Source organism: Haematobia irritans, chromosome 5, assembly GCF_050003625.1.
Source record: "Haematobia irritans isolate KBUSLIRL chromosome 5, ASM5000362v1, whole genome shotgun sequence".
NCBI classification, from domain to species: Eukaryota; Metazoa; Arthropoda; class Insecta; order Diptera; family Muscidae; genus Haematobia; species Haematobia irritans.
The window spans coordinates 103,289,751-103,310,394 of record NC_134401.1 but is presented as its reverse complement, the minus strand read 5'-3'; the positions used below and the strand labels follow the sequence as shown (position 1 = coordinate 103,310,394).

General features: G+C 32.7%; 1 protein-coding gene across 1 annotated transcript in view; it reads left to right on the top strand.

The window, feature by feature from the left end:
• Dh31-R (Diuretic hormone 31 Receptor) overlaps nucleotides 1-20,408 on the top strand; it is a 489,695-nt gene extending 469,287 nt beyond the window's left edge. The window contains 2 exon segments of the mRNA XM_075311907.1: nucleotides 783-911; nucleotides 19,177-20,408. Of these exon segments, the coding sequence (XP_075168022.1) occupies nucleotides 783-911; nucleotides 19,177-20,328 (1,281 nt within the window). The 3' untranslated portion in view covers nucleotides 20,329-20,408.
• The last annotated feature ends 236 nt before the right edge of the window (nucleotides 20,409-20,644 follow it).

Here is a 20,644-nt window from a genome sequence, read left to right as displayed (position 1 = left end):
GAAAACGAAGTTAAGTTAGTTCGATTGTGGATGACGGTCTTTGGTAGAAGTTTCTACACAATCCATGGTGGAGGGTACATAAGATTCGGCCTGGCCGAACTTACGGCCGTATATACTTGTTTATTTTTTATCATTTTTATTTTATTTTATTTATTTATCAGAGATGTGCGTCATCTATGATAAGCAAAATTCGCATTCGTATTTTAAGGACGTGAAATTTCTAGTCTCACGACAATATTTTTTCTGTGTGGGGGATATACCATTTTCGGCGCACCTCCACAATACCACTAGATTTCAAAATTCAATAAAATTGGAAAAAAATTGCGGTGCCTAGAAGCCCAAGAAATCAGTCGTAAAATAAGTTTACGCCGAAAAAATTTTTTTTCTCGGATCGAAGACTTTGGTCTCCCCTTAAAAATTTGTGTATTGATTCCGATCAAAAGATGCGGCTTAGTTAATTTTTTTTTTAATTATCCAAAAATTTCCTTCCTGGTGGGGTCACTGGACTGTACGACAATATTTTTTTTTTTTTTTGCTTTGGCAGTGTTTATGGGGGTTCTATCAGTGCCAGTGTATATGAAGGTATCTGTGCCAAATTTCAGAACTATACTTCGATTTTTAAAGCTGTCACGTGATTACAACGGACAGACAGACGAACATCGTTAGATCGTCTTAGAATCTCTCCTGATCAAGAATATATTGTAATATATACTCCAAAATCGATATTTCGATACGTTACAACGGGAACTCTAATATACATTTGTTTAATCTTTTCATTTCAGGGTCTTTGTGTGGCAACATTCTTTTGCTTTTTCAATGGTGAAGTCATTGCCCAAGTGAAACGACGTTGGCGTACAGTGTTCTTAAGTAATCGTCCGCGGGCCAATTCCTATACTGCCACTCAGGTCTCGGTAAGATTTTATACAGTTGTGTGTATGAGTGTGTGCGTGTAGGGGTCTTTCGAAGTCCTTTTCACGCCTCACCCACACACCTATCTTTGCTTTACTATTCTGCTGCAATTCTTGCATCTCTTCATGCTATTCCCTAGTAGAGAATTTTCACTCATTATTCATCCATTCATTTTAATTGTAATTAATTTCCATTTCTGTTTTAATTTGTGTTTTTTGCATTTATGTTATCTCACTATGTATGTAGTGGCAATTAAGTTTTTTTTTTTTTTTTTTGTATCAGAAGAATAATAAATGTCAAGTGGCCTATGGAAATTGATATGAGTTTTTCATATAAATATTTGATGAGAAAAATACTTTTTACATTAATTTCCAATTGAAATTTTAAGAGAACAATACATATGTTTTTTTTTTTTTTGTATAGATATCAAATGAAACAATTAAACCCAAGGAAAAGGCAAAAAAAGGTTAAGCTGCGGACTCTTCTGTTACCCACACTGTATCTACCAGACTACTGGTTTTATACCTCATAAAATACATACCAGACCGAAGCCCTGTGTATGTCCGTCCGTCTTTTCATATATTGGGTAGTCGAAAAAGTTTCTATGTATTTCCAATTATTATGTATGCCCGATCCGAAAAGTGGTTACTTCGAAGTCAAGGTTTTAGTGGCCTTTTTTTGAATGTGATTATATCTGAACGAGTAAATACGGCCAAAAGTTCGGCCAGGACGAATCTTATGTACCATCCATCACGGACTGCGTACAAAGTACTACTAAAGACTATCGTCCACAATCGAATAACATGGTTTGTGGTAACAGTTAACGATGACTTTAGTGCCTTTTTTTTGAGTGTGAATATATCTTTACAAAGTTCGGCCAGGACGAATCTTATGTACCATCCATCACGGACTGCGTACAAAGTACTACTAAAGACTGTCCTACACAATCGAATAACATGGCTTGTGGTAACAGTTACCGATGACATATTAAACATTCTTAACATTGTATGTTTGTCCATATGGAGTCGATGTTAGCTAAACAAAAGGCAGAATAAATACCCATATAAGCCTCTTTAGTTCTTGATCGTTTTATATAGCAGAGTCCGTGAATAATTACCACTCGATATGAATAAGTTTTCGCCTGAATATAGAAAATTTTTATCAAAATTTTATTTCTATTGAAAATTTTCTCAAAATTTTACTCCTATAGAAAATATTGGTTCTATAGCAAATTTTATTTTTATTTTTATTTCTATAGAAAATTTTGTCAAACTTTTATTTCTATAGAAAATGTTGTCAACATTTTATTTCTATAGAAAATTTTGTCAAAATTTTTATCAAAATTTTATTTCTATTGAAAATTTTGTCAAAATTTTACTCCTATAGAAAATATATATTATTTCTATAGAAAATGTTGTCAACATTTTATTTCTATAGAAAATTTTGTCAAAATTTTTATCAAAATTTTATTTCTATTGAAAATTTTGTCAAAATTTTACTCCTATAGAAAATATTGGTTCTATAGCAAATTTTATTTTTATTTTTATTTCTATAGAAAATTTTGTCAAACTTTTATTTCTATAGAAAATGTTGTCAACATTTTATTTCTATAGAAAATTTTGTCAAAATGTTATTTCTATAGAAAATTGTGTCAAAATTTTTCTTTTATAGACAATTTTATCAAAATTTTATTTCTTTATAAAATTTTACCAAAATTTTATTTCTATAGAAAATTTTGTCAAATTTTATTTCTCTAGAGAAACTTTGTCAAATTTTATTTCTATAGAAATTTTTTCAAAATTTTATTTTTATAGAAAATTTTGTCAAAATTTTAATTGTATAGAAAATAATGTCAAATTGTGATTTCCATAGAAAATTTTGTCAAAATTTTATTTCTACAGAAAAAATTTTATGTCTATAGAAAAATTTTGTCAACATTTTATGTCTATAGAAAATTTTGTTAAAATTTTATTTGTATGGAAAATTTTGTCGAAATATTATTTCTATAGAAAAACTCTCAAAATCTTATTTCGATAGAAAATTATGTCAACATTTTATTTCTATAGAATATTTTGTCAAAATTTTATTTCTATAGAAAATAATGTCAAATTGTGATTTCCATAGAAAATTTTGTCAAAATGTTATTTCCATAGAAAATTTTATTTCTATAGAAATTTCTATAGAAAATTTTATCAAAATTTTATTTCTATAGAAAAAATTTTATGTCTATAGAAAATTTTGTCAAAATTTTATGTCTATAGAAAATTTTGTCAAAATTTTATGTCTATAGAAAATTTTGTCAAAATTTTATGTCTATACACGCAAAGAAAAAAAATGTTTGGAAAACGTGTACCGAAAACGTTTTTCTTTTGTTAGAGTTTTTTGAATTGCTTCGAAAATTTTAAACTTTTATCACCAAAAAATTCGTTGGTCACAAATTTTTTTTTTTTAATAAAAAAAGTTATTTTTGAAACAACAACACAGTCCATTTCGATTATATCAAACACTGTTCTTTTCTGGCTTTAGGTCTTTTATAAGACACATTTTACTGATCAAAATTTAATATACTACAATGTAATGTGGAACATTTTTTTCGGAATCTTCCGAATATATCTGGAATATATTAAAAAAAAAACAAACTTTGGTCGAAGCAGGGATCGAACCCACAAGTCGGACGTAGCAACCACTGCTCCACGGTGCCAAACTAAATGTTTGTTTCTGTTAAATAAACTTTATTTATTCGGTTCGTGGGCGCCGCAAGCTATGCTATATAAATATAACTTATATGGATATTTATCTATTGATGACCATAACAGGTACATAGCTCAGTGGGTAGTGTGTTGGCTTACACAGTGCATGGTCCGCGGTTCGATTCTCCGTCCAGGCGAAAGGTAAAAAAATTTTAAAAATTTATAAAATCGTATAATTTCTTCTACATTGTTGGTATTACAGGAAAATGTGTTAAGAACTAAAAGACATCGTGGATGTGAGAGAGATGTGAGGGAAAATGCAATTAGCAAGAAAACAATGTTTTTTTTTTTTTTTGAGTTTTTCCTTATGAAATTGTTTTTACATCCTGGAAAAGAATAAACGTTTATCACAAAAAGTATATACTTTTCTTCCAAATACACTTCCTTACAGCGAAAAGCAAATGAAAAACGAACTTTGTTTGTCTAAAATTTCGTTTGGGAGGAAAGAGTTATTTTTTTGCGTGTAGAAAATTTTGTCAAAATTTTATTTTTTATGAAAAATTTTGTCAAAATTTTATTTTTTATGGAAAATTTTGTCGAAAAATTAGTTCTATTGAAAATTATGTCAACGTTTTATTTCTATAGATAATATAGTCTAAATTGTATTTTATAGACAATTGTGACGAAATTTTATTTCTATAGAAAAGTTTGTCAACATTTTATTTCTATAGAAAAAATTTTATGTTTATAGAAAAATTTTGTCAACATTTTATGTCTATAGAAAATTTTGTCAAAATTTTATTTTTATGAAAATTTTGTCAAAATTTTATTTTTTTATGGAAAATTTTGTCGAAAAATTATTTCTATAGAAAATCTCGTCAAAATCTTATTTCGATAGAAAATTATGTCAAAATTTTATTTCTATAGAAATTTTTTTCAAAATTTTATTTCTATAGAAAATTTTATCAAAATTTTATTTCTATAGAAAATTTTGTCAAAATTTTATTTCTATAGAAAATTTTGTCAAAATTTTATTTCTATAGAAAATTTTGTCAAAATTTTATTTCTATAGAAAATTTTGTCAAAATTTTATTTCTCCATTTGTTTTGTTTTGTTATTGTTGGTTTTGTTTTTTAAGCATTGTTGTTGTTTTTATTTCAGCTTAAAACCATACATTGACTAAACTACAAGAGTAGCTTAACCAACAGAGGAAAAGGATGTTTGTCAAATTTATTTGGGCAAAGCCCTATAGACTGCAAGATGGTTGGATGGATGCACGTTTCGGAATTACCACATTCCTCATCAGCATCCTCTACTTGCAGCAAAACTATCAACCAATTATCAGAATAAATTCAGGCAGTTTATTAAACCCAACAAAAACCATGTGAATTCAAATCGATGATTTGACAGTGGCATAGGAAAAGAGATATGTTTGTTTCGAATTTATTTCGGCATAAGCCGGCTATCAATGTAAAACCTTTTTTCGGAGGGTTCAAGTGTGGTTTTTGTTGGGTTTAATAAACTGCCTGAATTTATTCTGATAATTGGTTGATAGTTTTGCTGCAAGTAGAGGATGCTGATGAGGAATGTGGTAATTCCGAAACGTGCGTCCATCCAACCATCTTGCAGTCTATAGGGCTTTGCCCAAATAAATTTGACAAACATTCTTTTCCTCTGTTGGTTAAGCTACTCTTGTAGTTTAGTCAATGTATGGTTTTAAGCTGAAATAAAAAACAACAACAATGCTTAAAATTTTATTTCTATAGAAAATTTTGTCAAAATTTTATTTCTATAGAAAATTTTGTCAAAATTTTATTTCTATAGAAAATAATGTCATATTGAGATTTCCATAGAAAAAATTGTCAAAATTTTATTTATATAAAAAATTTTGTCAAAATTTTATTTCTATAGAAAATTTTGTCAAAATTTTTTTTCTATAGAAAATTTTTTCAAACTGTTATTTCTATAGAAAATTTAAGAAAAATTATTTCTATAGAAAATCTCGTCAAAATCTTATTTCGATAGAAAATTATGTAAAAATTTTATTGCTATAGAAATTTTTTTCAAAATTTTATTTCTATAGAAATTTTGTCAAAATTTTATTTCTATAGAAAATTTTGTCAAAATTTTATTTCTATAGAAAATAATGTCATATTGAGATTTCCATAGAAAAAATTGTCAAACTTTTATTTCTATAGAAAATTTTGTAAAAATTTTATTTCTATAGAAAATTTTGTCAAAATTTTATTTCTATAGAAAATTTTGTCAAAATTTTATTTCTATAGAAAATTTTGTAAAAATTTAATTTCTATAGAAAATTTTGTCAACATTTTATTTCTATAGAAAAAATTTTATGTCTATGGAATAATTTTGTCAACATTTTATTTCTATAGAAAATTTTGTCAAAATTTTATGTCTATAGAAAATTTTGTCAAAATTTTATTTTTATGGAAAATGTTGTCGAAAAATTATTTCTATAGAAAAACTTGTCAAAATTTTATTTCTATAGAAAATTATGTCAAAATTTTATTTCTATAGAAAATTATGTCAAAATTTTATTTCTATAGAAAATTTTGATAAAATTTTATTTCTATAGAAAATTTTGATAAAATTTTATTTCTATAGAAAATTATGTCAAAATTTTATTTCTATAAAAAATTTTTTAAAAATTTTATTTCTATAGAAAATAATGTCATATTGAGATTTCCATAGAAAAAATTGTCAAAATTTAATTTCTATAAAAAATTTTGTCAAAATTTTATTTCTATAGAAAATTTTGTCAAAATTTTATTTCTATAGAAAATTTTGTCAAAATTTTATTTCTATAGAAAATTTTGTAAAATTTTATTTCTATAGAAAATTTTTTCAAAATGTTATTTCTATAGAAAATTTAAGAAAAATTATTTCTATAGAAAATCTCGTCAAAATCTTATTTCGATAGAAAATTATGTCAAAATTTTATTTCTATAGAAATTTTTTTCAAAATTTTATTTCTATAGAAAATTTTGTCAAAATTTTATTTCTATAGAAAATTTTGTCAAAATGTTATTTCTATAAAAAATTTTGTCAAAATTTTATTTCTATAGAAAATTTTGTCAAAATTTTATTTCTATAGAAAATAATGTCATATTGAGGATTCCATAGAAAAAATTGTCAAAATTTTATTTGTATGGAAAATTTTGTCAAAATTTTATTTTTATGGAAAATTTTGTCGAAATATTATTTCTATAGAAAAACTCGTCAAAATTTTATTTCTATAGAAAATTTTGTCAAAATTTTATTTTTATGGAAAATGTTGTCGAAAAATTATTTCTATAGAAAAACTTGTCAAAATTTTATTTCTATAGAAAATTATGTCAAAATTTTATTTCTATAGAAAATTATGTCAAAATTTTATTTCTATAGAAAATTTTGTCAAAATTTTATTTCTATAGATAATTTTGTCAAAATTTTATTTCTATAGATAATATTGTCTAAATTGTATTTTATAGAAAATTTTGACGAAATTTTATTTCTATAGAAAATGTTGTCAACATTTTATTTTTATCCTTTATCTTCAATCGTCCGCTTACCTATTCACTCAATGTTTATTTACCTTACGTTTCAATTGACCGCACAAACCATAGAATTTTTTTGCAACGATTGTGATTCCTTACTGACGACGAACTTTTTGTTTCTCTATTAAATGATCCTCTTACCTGCTCGAACTTTGGCAATACATAGACAAAGTTTGATGGTAATTTGCTTCATTAAAACTGTAAAGTGAAGAGTATCTCAATTTTTTATAGCCTTCTCTGTAATTAGACAGTTAAAAGTTTTCAAGTGACATATGTATGTAATCAATACTCTTGGAGGAGGACGAGGACGAGGAGTAGTAGCAAGATGTTGCATTAGTACTTGGCAAGAAAGGATTAAACTATAAAATAGATTGCTTGTTGAACGGTAATTAAGGCAAGTTGTTTGTCAACTTGAATAGAATGAAGACAATGCACTTGAGGAGAAGAAATTTAATAGAAAGAAAGAAACTTTCATCATAGAGATTAAGAAACAGATTTTTTCTGTCATGTTAATGCCAGTTCTGTGAAGAACTGAGTGATTGCGGAAGTCTTAGACAAATGATTGTTAATTAGTGACTTCTCCTTTAAAGACTTGTTTCATAGAGGATAAAGTTTTAGTTTTGAAAGCAAAAATTGATAGTTTTGCTCAGATGGAAAGATTGGAAATGTTGCAGTTTTATTATTTGCCATTCATTCAATGGTATACATCTATTCACTCAAAGGAAAATCAATAGTTAGAAATCTCCGATTACATCTATGTTCTGGACTGGAACCTACTCCTTGTCCCACACTATGAAGCTTGAAGGAAAGTTTACAGATTTTCTTGGAATAGAAAGAGAAAGTGACGTCCCTTAAATCTAACCTTCTCCGATTTACTTGAAATTGGTAGAAGATGATTAAATTTATAGTGAAGTTGGGTAGTTTGTGAAACGAATATAGGGTACGTGAATTTACGATATCTGGTCGGGTGGAAGTGAATAAGGGGGGGAGGTTACAGTTTGCCCGAGTTTTTGAAAATAGAAAGTAGAGGATTGTCGATAAATGAGAACCAGACTTTAAGTAAAAACCTTTAATTTACATGAAGTTGACAGGCAACGTAGAGGATGCTTCATTTTACGATATATGGCATGTTCTCCGTGTCTAACACCTTACTAATGTTAATATGGCCAATTTTTCTTTTACTTTTTCCGACTTATTGGACGGTATGTTGAGGAGAAGTATATCTCCCCTTGACAAACCACGCGTGAAATTCACAGGAAATTTGAATACAGAACAATTAAAAATGAAAAAATTGGTTGAAAGAGAACCCCTACCCGCCGTTTGTTAAGGCGGTCCGTTTTAAATCTGCATAACCGCCCTATTTCATATAAACGAAAAGGCAAGTAGTCCGATTTTTATACCCTGCGCCACACTGTGGAACAGGGTATTATAAGTTAGTGCATATGTTTGCAACACCCAGAAGGAGACGAGATAGGCACATGGTGTCTTTGGCAAAAACGCTCAGGGTGGGCTCCTGAGTCAATATAGCCATGTCTGTCTGTCCGTGAACACGCTTCAGATTTAGATATAGCTCCCATATATATCTTTCGCCCGATATGGACTATTACGGTCCCAGAAGCCAGAGTTTTACCCCATTTTGGTTGAAATTTTGCACTAGGAGTACAATTAGTAGTGTAGTCAAGTGTGCCAAATTTTATTGAAATCGGTTCAGATTTAGATATAGCTCCCATATATATCGTTCGCCCGATTTACACTCATATGACCACAGAGGCCAATTTTTTGTTCCGAAATTTTGAAATTTTGCACAGGGAGTAGAATTAGCATTGTAGCTATGCATGTCAAATTTGGTTGAAATCGGTTCAGATTTAGATATAGATCCCATATATATGTTTTTCTGATTTCGACAAAAAATGGTCAAAATACCAACATTTTCCTCGTAAAATCGCCACTGCTTAGTCGAAAAGTTGTAAAAATGACTCTAATTTTCCAAAACTTCTAATACATATATATCGAGCGATAAATCATAAATAAACTTTTGCGAAGTTTCCTTAAAATTGCTTCAGATTTAAATGTTTCCCATATTTTTTTACTAACATTGTGTTCCACCCTAGTGCATTAGCCTACTTAAATTTTGAGTCTATGGATTTTGTAGAAGTCTATCAAATTCTGTACAGATCGAGTGATATTTAAATGTATGTATTTGGGACAAACCTTTATATATAACATACCCCCCAACACATTTGACGGATGTGATATGGTATCGAAAATTTAGATCTACAAAGTGGTGTAGGGTATAATATAGTCGTCCCCGCCCGACTTTAGACTTTCCTTACTTGTTTTTGAAATGTACGGGACACGTGCGAGGAAACCATTGTGTGATTAATCAGTATTTCAGTTTTTGTGGCAGATTTCCTCTGGTCCTACATTTTAAAAGAGTTCAAATCATTTCGAATTTGTTTTCAGATCGAAGGATAGGTGGAATAAGTTAACGGGAGGCGCAGCGAAGCTGGCCGGGTTACGCTAGTTTAGTTAGAAAAATGTGAAGTGTTTTAAAAAAATTATTTTAGCCGGAGTCGGAGTCGAGCAAAATTTTTACAACTCCGACTCCAGCAAAATCTTCAGACGCCGACTCCACAGCCCTGAATAGGGGTATAATAGTTTGCCATTCCGTTCGTAACGCATCGAAATATCGATTTTCGACTACATAATGTATATATATTCTTGATCAGGGAGAAATTCTAAGACGTTATAATCATGTCTGTCTGTCTGTCTATCTGTTGTAATCACCCTACAGTCTTCAATAATGAAGCTATCTTGCTGAAATTTTGTCTGTAGGCAGGTCAAGTTCGCAGATGGGCTATATTGGTCTAGATTTTGATATAGCCCCCATACAAACTGACCTCCGATTTGGGGTCTTGAGCGTCTATACATCCCCAAGTTACGGTTAAAGTGACTCCCGATTAAATTTCAGGCTCACTTAGACTATTTAGTTCGTTGTGACATCTCAACGTTTCTCCGAGTTGTCTGAATTTCAAAATTTAGAAGTATTTTGGTTGCATAAATAAGTGTGCCGAACATGGTGTGATTCGGTCCATATTATGATATACCTCCTATATATCCCGATCTCCTGAATTGACTTCTTGGGCTTCTAGACACCCCAATTTTTATTTGCCCGAAATTCAAAATCTAGAAGTATTTCGGATCTACAAGGTTAGGTTAGGTGACAGCCCGATGTATCAGGCTCACTTAGACTATTCAGTCCATTGTGATACCACATTGGTGAACTTCTCTCTTATCACTGAGTGCTGCCCGATTCTATGTTAACATAAGCTCAATGACAAGGGACCTCCTTTTTAAAGCCGAGTCCGAACGGCATTCCATATTGCAGTGAAAGCACTTAGAGAAGCTTTGTAACCCTCAGAAATGTCACCAGCATTACTGAGGCAGGATAATCCAGCGCTGAAAAACTTTTGGTGTTCGGTTGAAACAGGAATCGAACCCACGACCTTTTGTATGCAAGACGGGCATGCTAAACATTGCACCACGGTGGCTCCCATACCTCCCCTTGACAAACCACGCGTGAAATTCACAGGAAATTTGAATGCAGAACAATTAAAAAAGAAAAAATTGGTTGAAAGAGAACCCCTACCCGCCGTTTGTTAAGACGGTCCGTTTTACATCTGCATAACCGTCCTATTTCATATAAACGAAAAGGCAAGTGGTCAGATTTTTATACCCTGCGCCACACTGTGGAACAGGGTATTATAAGTTAATGCATATGTTTGCAACACCCAGAAGGAGACGAGATAGGCTCATGGTGTCTTTGGCAAAAATGCTCAGGGTGAGCTCCTGAGTCAATATAGCAATGTCCGTTAACACGCTTCAGATTTAGATATAGCTCCCATATATATCTTTCGCCCGATATGGACTATTACGGTCCCAGAAGCCAGAGTTTTACCCCATTTTGGTTGAAATTTTGCACTAGGAGTACAATTAGTAGTGTAGTCAAGTGTGCCAAATTTTATTGAAATCGGTTCAGATTTAGATATACCTCCCATATATATCGTTCGCCCGATTTACACTCATATGACCACAGAGACCAATTTTTTGCTCCGAAATTTTGAAATTTTGCACAGGGAGTAGAATTAGCATTGTAGCTATGCATGTCAAATTTGGTTGAAATCGGTTCAGATTTCTATATAGCTTCCATATATATGTTTTTCTGATTTCGACAAAAATGGTCAAAAACCAACAACATTTTCCTCGTAAAATCGCCACTGCTTAGTCGAAAAGTTGTAAAAATGACTCTAATTTTCCTAAACTTCTAATACATATATATCGAGCGATAAATCATAAATAAACTTTTGCGAAGTTTCCTTAAAATTGCTTCAGATTTAAATGTTTCCCATATTTTTTTACTAACATTGTGTTCCACCCTAGTGCATTAGCCAACTTAAATTTTGAGTCTATGGATTTTGTAGAAGTCTATCAAATTCTGTACAGATCGAGTGATATTTAAATGTATGTATTTGGGACAAACCTTTATATATAACATACCCCCCAACACATTTGACGGATGTGATATGGTATCGAAAATTTAGATCTACAAAGTGGTGTAGGGTATAATATAGTCGGCCCCGCCCGACTTTAGACTTTCCTTACTTGTTTTTGAAATGTACGGGACACGTGCGAGGAAACCATTGTGTGATTAATCAGTATTTCAGTTTTTGTGGCATACTACATTTTAAAAGAGTTCAAATCATTTCGAATTTGTTTTCAGATCGAAGGATAGGTTGAATAAGTTAACGAAAACATCCTTCGGGAGGCGCAGCGAAGCGGACCGGGTTACGCTAGTTTAGTTAGAAAAATGTGAAGTGTTTTAAAAAAATTATTTTAGCCGGAGTCGAGCAAAATTTTTACAACTCCGACTCCAGCAAAATCTTCAGACTCCGACTCCAATACTTCGACTCCACAGCCCTGAATAGGGGTATAATGGTTTGCCATTCCGTTTGTAACGCATCGAAATATCGATTTTCGACTACATAATGTATATATATTCTTGATCAGGGATTCTTGATCTATGCGTTGTAATCACGCTACAGTCATCAATCTTGCTGAAATTTTGTTTTCAGACAGGTCAAGTTCGCAGATGGGCTATGTTGGTCTAGATACACACTGACCTACCGAATTTGATGAATATCGGTCCATAGTTTGGTATAGCCCCCATATTGCCCGATCTCTAGATTTGACTTCTTGAGCATCTAAATATACGATTTTTTTCCCCGATTTGTCCAAAATTCAATATTTTGGGTTCACAAATAGGTTTGGCGAGTATGGTGTGATTTGGTCCACATATGGATATCCCCCAATTTAACTTCTAGACATCAGAATTTTTATCCGATTTTCCTGAAATTCCAAAACAAAGGTACTTTTAGTTCATAAATAAGTGTGCTGAATATGGTGTATATCGGTCCATAGTTTGGTATAGCTCCCATATCGCCCGATCTCTTGATTTGACTTTTTAAGCGTTTAGACATTTGAATTTTTATCCGATTTGCCTAAAATTCAATATTTAGAGGTATTTTCGGTTCATAAATAGTCCCACGTTTTGATATAGCCTCCACATAAAAATATAAAAAGAGCGAGTTATAAAAAATTTAATTGAAAGAACTTCCTGTTTAGTTAAAATAACGAGCGTCATTGAGAGTGCTTTTACAGTTACAATTGTCTAAAATAAACCTATATTTTCTGAATTTATAAGAACCATTTTTTGTTTGAGTTTTAGAGGAATCATAAACATCTCTTGTAAGTGTGCGAGAAAATGATGAAATAACGCCTTGATTTGAAATCTATAGTCTGTGGATTTTCATCCTAATTATTTAAATGACTACGAGAAGTAAAATCTGGAAATTTTGCATTCAGTTTCAAGCAATTTTAATGATCAGTGCGCCTTCTATGCCCTCAAGAAGTGAAATCGGTCTATAAATCCCACAAAAGTTTTTGTGGGTCTAAAATACCAGTATATTTACAATTTCAGGCAAATCGAATAAAAACTATGGTTTCTAGAAACCCAAAAAGTAAACTGGGAGATCGGTTACTATGGGGGCTATATCAAAACATGGACCGGTACTCACCACGTCTTTAACATATGATCCTAGAATACATCTACAACTACAATTTCTAGAAACCCTAGGACTTAAATCGGGAGTTCGGTGTAATGGGGGCTATACCAAAATATGGAAAGATACACACAGTACTCAGCACATTTAATTGTAGTTCTAGAATCTCGACCCCAAATCGGTGGGCCGGTTTATAAGGGGGGCTATATCAAAAACTGTACCGATATTCAATATATTCGACACACCCCTTTATGGTCCTAAAATACCTCTAGATTTCCAATTTCAGGCAAATTGGGTAAAAACTACGGATTCTAGAAGCCCAAGAAGTAAAATCGGGAGATCGGTTTATATGGGGCTATATCAAAACATGTTCCGATATTCACCATTTTCGACACACGTCTTTATGGTCCTACAATACCTCTAGATTTCAAATTTCAGGCAAATTGGATAAAAACTACGGATTCTAGAAGCCCAAGAAGTAAAATCGAGAGATCGGTCTATATGGGGGCTATATCAAAACATGAACCGGTACTCATCATTTTCTGCACACGTCTTTAGGGTCCTAGAGTACCTCAAGATTTCAAATTTCAGGTAAACTGGATTAAAACTACGGATTCTAGAAGCCCAAAATAAAATCGGGAGATCGGTCTATATGGGGGTTATATCAAAACATGGACCGATGGACCATTTTCGGCACACCTATTTATGGCCCTAGAATACCTCTAGATTTCCAATTTCAAGCAAATCGGATAGAAAATACACTTTCTAGACGCCCAAGAAGCAAAATCGGGAAATCGGTCCATATGGGGGCTATATCAAAACATGGACCGATAGGCACCATTTTCGGTACACTTGGTCCTAAAATACCTCTATGTTAGATTTCCAATTTCAGGCAAATTGAATAAAAACTACGGTTTTTATAAGCCCAAGACCCCAAATCGGGAGGTCGGTTTATATGGGACTATATCACAACTTGGACCGATCTTCGAACTTGACCTGCCTGCAAGCAAAAGACGAATCTGTGCCAAATTTCAGGACGATAGCGCCATTATTGAAGCTGTAGCGTGATTACAACAGACAGATGGACATGCTTATATCGTCTTAGAATTTCTCCTTCTTCTTCTTCTTTATATATACTTTATATAGTCGGAAATCGATATTTCGATGTGTTACAAACGGAATGACAAACTTATAATACCCCCGTCACCATACTATGGTGGTGGGTATAAAAAGGATAAAAAAAGAATTTGAAACATACAAAGGCAAACCTTGTGCCAGATTTATATAGGCATACACTTAGAAAAAAGTGTCTATATGTCACTAAAGCATTTAACTCTGTTTTAGCTCATAGAATTATTATGTTCTGAGAATGTTTTCTTTTGGTTAATTTTAAAAAAATGTTAACTAAACAGTGTTACAAACGCTGACTTCACGTCGATATCACAAAAATAAGTAAATATTTTGCTACACATTCAAGAAAATTTATTAGACATAATTAAATTGTTTCATTTGTTAAAGAACATTTTGTAGTTTGAAGGAAAAAAATTGGAGTTCACATATGCAAGTGCCATACGAAGTTCAAGATGGGCGCATTTGTAGTAAAATTTACAAATTTAAAGAAATAATGAACTAGTTTCATGACTACCACTTGTTTCGATCGATGACGCATGAGGAAGCCAAAAATTCAGTCGATTCAAGGTTTGAGACAAGAGATGAGTCGTTCTTTCGTTGCGGCATCCCAGAGAGATGACAAAACTAGGGTGACTTACGATGGACACTACTTCAATTAATTAGTCTATTAAAATTATTTTGTCACAATATATTCACAAACATTTAAAAATCTCCTACACTTTTGTACCCTTCGCCGAAGGATGGCGGTATACTAACTTTGTCATTCCGTTTGTAACACATCGAAATATTGCTCTAAGACCCCATAAAGTATATATATATATATATATATATATATATATATATATATATATATATATATATATATATATATATATATATATATATATATATATATATATATATATATATATATATATATATATATATATATATATATATATATATATATATATATATATATATATATATATATATATATATATATATATATATATATATATATATATATATTCTGGGTCGAGGTGAAATTCTGAGTCGATCTAAGCATGTCCGTCCGTCCGTCTGTTGAAATCACGCTAACTTCCGAACGAAACAAGCGATCAACCTGAAACTTGGCACAAGTATTTGTTATTGATGTAGGTTAGGTTAGGTTGGATGGTATTGAAAATGAGCCATATCGGACCACTTTTACGTATAGCCCCCATATAAACCGACGCTCACATTTGGTTTGCGGAGCCTCTTGGTGGAGCAAAATTCATCCGATCCGGTTGAAATTTGGTAAATGATGTTAGTATATGGTCTTTAACGAACATGCAAAAATTGGTCCCCATCGGTCCATAATTATAGCCCCCATATAAACCGATCACCAGATTTGGCTTGCGGAGCCTCTTGGAGGAGCAAAATTCATCCGATCCGATTGAAATTTGGTACATGGTGTTAGTATATGGTCTATAACAAACATGCAAAAATTGGTCCACATCGGTTTACAATTATATATAGCCCCCATATAAACCGATCCCCAGATTTGGCTTGCGGAGCCTCTAAGAGAAGCAAATTTCATCCGATCCGGCTGTAATTTGGTACATGGTGTATGTATATGGTCTTTAACGAACATGCAAAAATTGGTCAACATTGTCCATAATTATATGAAACCCCATATAAACCGATCCCCAGATTTGATCTCCGGAGCCCCTTGGAAGAGCACAATTCACCCGATGCGGTTGAAGTTTGGTACGTGGTGTTAGTATATAGTCTCTAACAACCATGCAAAAATTGATCTTAATTATATATAACCCCCATTTAAACCCGATCCCCAGATTTGACCTCCGGAGCTTTTTGAGGAGCAAAATTCTTCCGATCCTGTTGAAATTTGGTACGTGGTGAAATTTGGTAGATTTTATTTCTATAGATAATTTTGTTAAGATTTTATTTGTATAGAAAATTGTGTCAAAATTTTATTGCTATAGAAAATTTTGTCAAAATTTTATTTCTACAGAAAATGTTGTCAAAATTTTATTTCTATGGAAAATTTTGTCAAAATTCTATTTCTATAGACAATTTTGTCAAAATTTTGTTTCTATAGAAAATTTTGTCAATCTGAATTATTTACGTATTTAATCGGCCTTTTTATACCTTCCTCCATAGGATGGGGGTATATTAACTTTGTCATTCCGTTTGTAATACATCGAAATATTGCTCTAAGACCCATAAAGTATATATATTCTGGGTCGTGGTGAAATTCTGAGTCGATCTGAGCATGTCCGTCCGTTCGTCCGTCCGTCTGTTGAAATCACGCTAACTTCCGAACGAAACAAGCTATCGACTTGAAACTTGGCACAAGTAGTTGTTATTGATGTAGGTCGGATGGTATTGCAAATGGGCCATATCTGTCCACTTTTACGTATAGCCCCCATATAAACGGACCCCCAAATTTGGCTTGCAGACCCTCTAAAAGAAGCAAATTTCATCCGATCCGGCTGAAATTTGGTACATGATGTTAGTATATGGTCTCTAACAACCATGCAAAAATTGGTCCACATCGGTCCATAATTATATATAGCCCCCATATAAACCAATCCCCCGATTTGGCTTTCGGAGCCTATAAGAGAAGCAAATTTCATCCGATTCGGCTGAAATTTGGTACATGGTGTTAGTATATGGTCTCTAACAACCATGCAAAAATTGGTCCACATCGGTCCATAATTATATATAGCCCCCATATAAACCAATCCCCCGATTTGGCTTTCGGAGCCTCTAAGGGAAGCAAATTTCATCCGATCCGGCTGAAATTTGGTACATGATGTTAGTATATGGTCTCTAACAACCATGCAAAAATTGGTCCACATCGGTCCATAATTATATATAGCCCCCATATAAACCGATCCCCCGATTTGGCTTTCGGAGCTTCTAAAAGAAGCAAATTTCATCCGATTCGGCTGAAATTTGGTACATGGTGTTAGTATATGGTCTCTAACAACCATGCAAAAATTGGTCCGCATCGGTCCATAATTATATATAGCCCCCATATAAACCGATCCCCAGATTTGACCTCCGGTGCCTTTTGGAGAAGCAAAATTTATCCGATCTGGTTGAAATTTTGTACGTGGTGGTAGTATATGATATTTAACAACCATGCCAAAAGTGGTCCATATCAGTCCATAATCATATATAGCCCCCATATAAACCGATTCCGAGATTTGGTTTTGAAGCCTCTTGGAGGAGCAAATTTCATCCGAGTCAGTTGAAATTTGGTACATTGTGCTAGTATACGGCCGCTAACAACCATGCCTAACTAGGTCCATATCGGTCTATAGTTATATATAGCCCTCAGATAAATCGATCCCCAATCACACAAAAATTAGTCCATATCAATAATTGTATATTGCCCCCATATAAGCGACAATTTAGAAAACGATTTAAGATACCCCAACCCAAGTAATTCGATTGTGGATGACAGTCTTTCGTAGAAGTTTCTACGCACTCCATGGTGGAGGGTACATAAGATTCGGCCTGGCCGAACTTACGGCCGTTTATATTTGTTTTTGTTTAATATATTCTAATATATACTATGGACTAACTTCCCAGTAAAAAAATTTGGAAGTTCTTCTCAATGCACAACTTTAAAAGAACTTCCAAAAATGCTCTCCCAAAGATGTTCTTTATTTTAAATGTACAACAAGTTAATTCGAGTCAATTTCTTTATAACTCGCTTTTTTCATATCTTTAATGGAAAATTTATTTTTTTTTTTTGATTTCAAATAGGTTAAAAACAGATTTAGAATTAATAAAATCGTACAAATTATTTAAATTTTTAAATTTTGTTGTAGAAAAATTTCGAATTTTTGAAAGTATTTGATCACAAAAGTTCCAGACAAGCGTTATAATGCATTAAAAATCATAAATAAATTTAAAAATTATTTATTTGTCAAAATATCACAAAATTTCTTAATTCACATCCAAAACATTGAATTCGCCTCACACCTTAAGAAGAGATGCAAATTCAGTGCGGCGGCTGTTGAAATTGTGGACATCCATCCTATGACAAGCCCATGTTAAATTCATCGCTTCTGCGTCAATTTGGCACCACTTTCGGATCCAAAAAGAACATTTTCATTACTTTTTTGGCGACGCTTTTTTTTTTGCTGGGTTACAATTGAGAAGACGGTGTTAAGAAGTTTTAAGATACCTTGCCATCAGCAAGTGTTACCCCAAGCCAAGTAATTCGATTGTGGATGACAGTCTTTAGTACAAGTTTCTATGCAATCCATGGTGGAGGGTACATAAGAATCGGCCTGGCCGAACTTACGGCCGTATATACTTGTTAATTTTCGCTTCCAATACTAAATATTTCCACCCACTCCTATAAAAATAATTGTAGTAAATTGAAACTTAAAAAAAAAACAAAAGCTTTTGTTTAAAACATTTAATTTTCTTTTAACCTGATTACTTGGAATTTAAGTGAGATTTCAATTTAACGGTGATGAATTAAGCTGATTTCATTCCATTATGCTTTGGTATCTACTTTAGTTTTATCCCATTTCATCTCATCCTTGAATTGCATAAAACATTTTATAGCTATCACTATCATTTTTCCATCCCTCGCCTTCCACCCTAATAAATAGCAAAAAAACAGAACCAAATTGGCTGAGATAAAGAACAATATACAAAAGAATTCCATAGAAATCCAATATAAAAAAAAATTGTATTCCCATTCTTTCATTATGCTTTGCGAGTTTATATACCAAAAATTCTCAGTTCTTTTGATTTCAGTTCGTACGCTGCGGACCCCCAATGCCTGGCGAGGAGAAGGTATGACTAAAAAATATGTCGTCATTGGCTACCAAAAGACGTGCATCGAGTGCAGTAACAAACTCATCCTCGTCAACAATAATGAGTGGCGAAGGACATCAAAGGCAACGTCAAAGATCCCATAGTAGCAGTGTGGCTCATCATCATCATCATTTGCATCATAGTTCAAATTCCATAGAACACAACCAACAACAACAACAACAACAACAGACTATTTGTGATAGAAATTTAGCGGGAGTTGTGGCCACATCATCATCATCGTCCAGGACGGCTATCGCCAGTAGGGGTATACTACATGGTTTGAGAAAAGTAAACATCTTTCGTCGTAAACCAGTAGATAATTCTCGTATACGACAGCCCCTAATGGAAGATACCCACTATGCGACAGCAGTGACACCCCAACATCGTCAGCATCACCCGTCAACAAATGCAAATGCTAGTGTCACGGATGGCTTAGTGCAAATGACAACCGATATTAATGGCCCCATTGAGGAGGAAACCGATGATAGTATTGCCATTGATAGTTCTCGCACACAGGATGACAAGAAACGGATATTCTATGATTGCCCCATAACACCTAGGGATATTGGAAAAGATGCAATGTCCAGCAAAAATCCAATGACGACAACTGAATATCAGGCATGTCTCAGTTCAAATACAACGACTGCATTAGTTTCCATAGCATCAACGAAAGCAGCAGCTTCTTTGGCAGCAATAGAGGCTAACTACATAACTACATCACCTCAACCAATAACCTCAACTCGTACATCCATAGCAATAACAGCAGCGGCAATTGCAGATGCTGCATCTGCCCCTATTGCCAATGAAACGACGACGGCGACGACGACGAGTAATAGCAATACAATCCTTACTAGTTCAGTAGCAACAACAATAACAACAACCCACCATCATCCGATAATTCATCCACCGGCCACAACAAATGTAGAAGTTCCACACTATCCACCAGTATCATCATCGAAATGTCTTGGCGCCAGTAGCAATAAGCCAGTGGATATAACTCAAACTGGCAGTGGAACTCATGTGGTTCTGTTTACCACAGCAAATAACAATCTAAGTTTAATTGACCCCAAGCTAAATGATGATCAATTTTAAATAGACCGATTAAGAATTTATCAGAATCTAACACTAATACCATTGATGGCAGAAAGAGAATAAACATTAAACGTGGGTAATTATTGCCCTTGCAATTGCATTTACTCGGAGGTGAGGGTATTCTATTAAGTACGTTGCACACAGAGAAGGAATATTATCAACTCCTAGAGCAAAATGTTATTTGGGGATGGGGAACATGGAACATTTTTGGCACAAAAATGCCGCCAAACATATAATGCTTGTCGAAATCAAATACCTAATGTCCGAGAAAATAACATGACAGCGACAAACATTTTACATGTGCACTGTTCAAAAA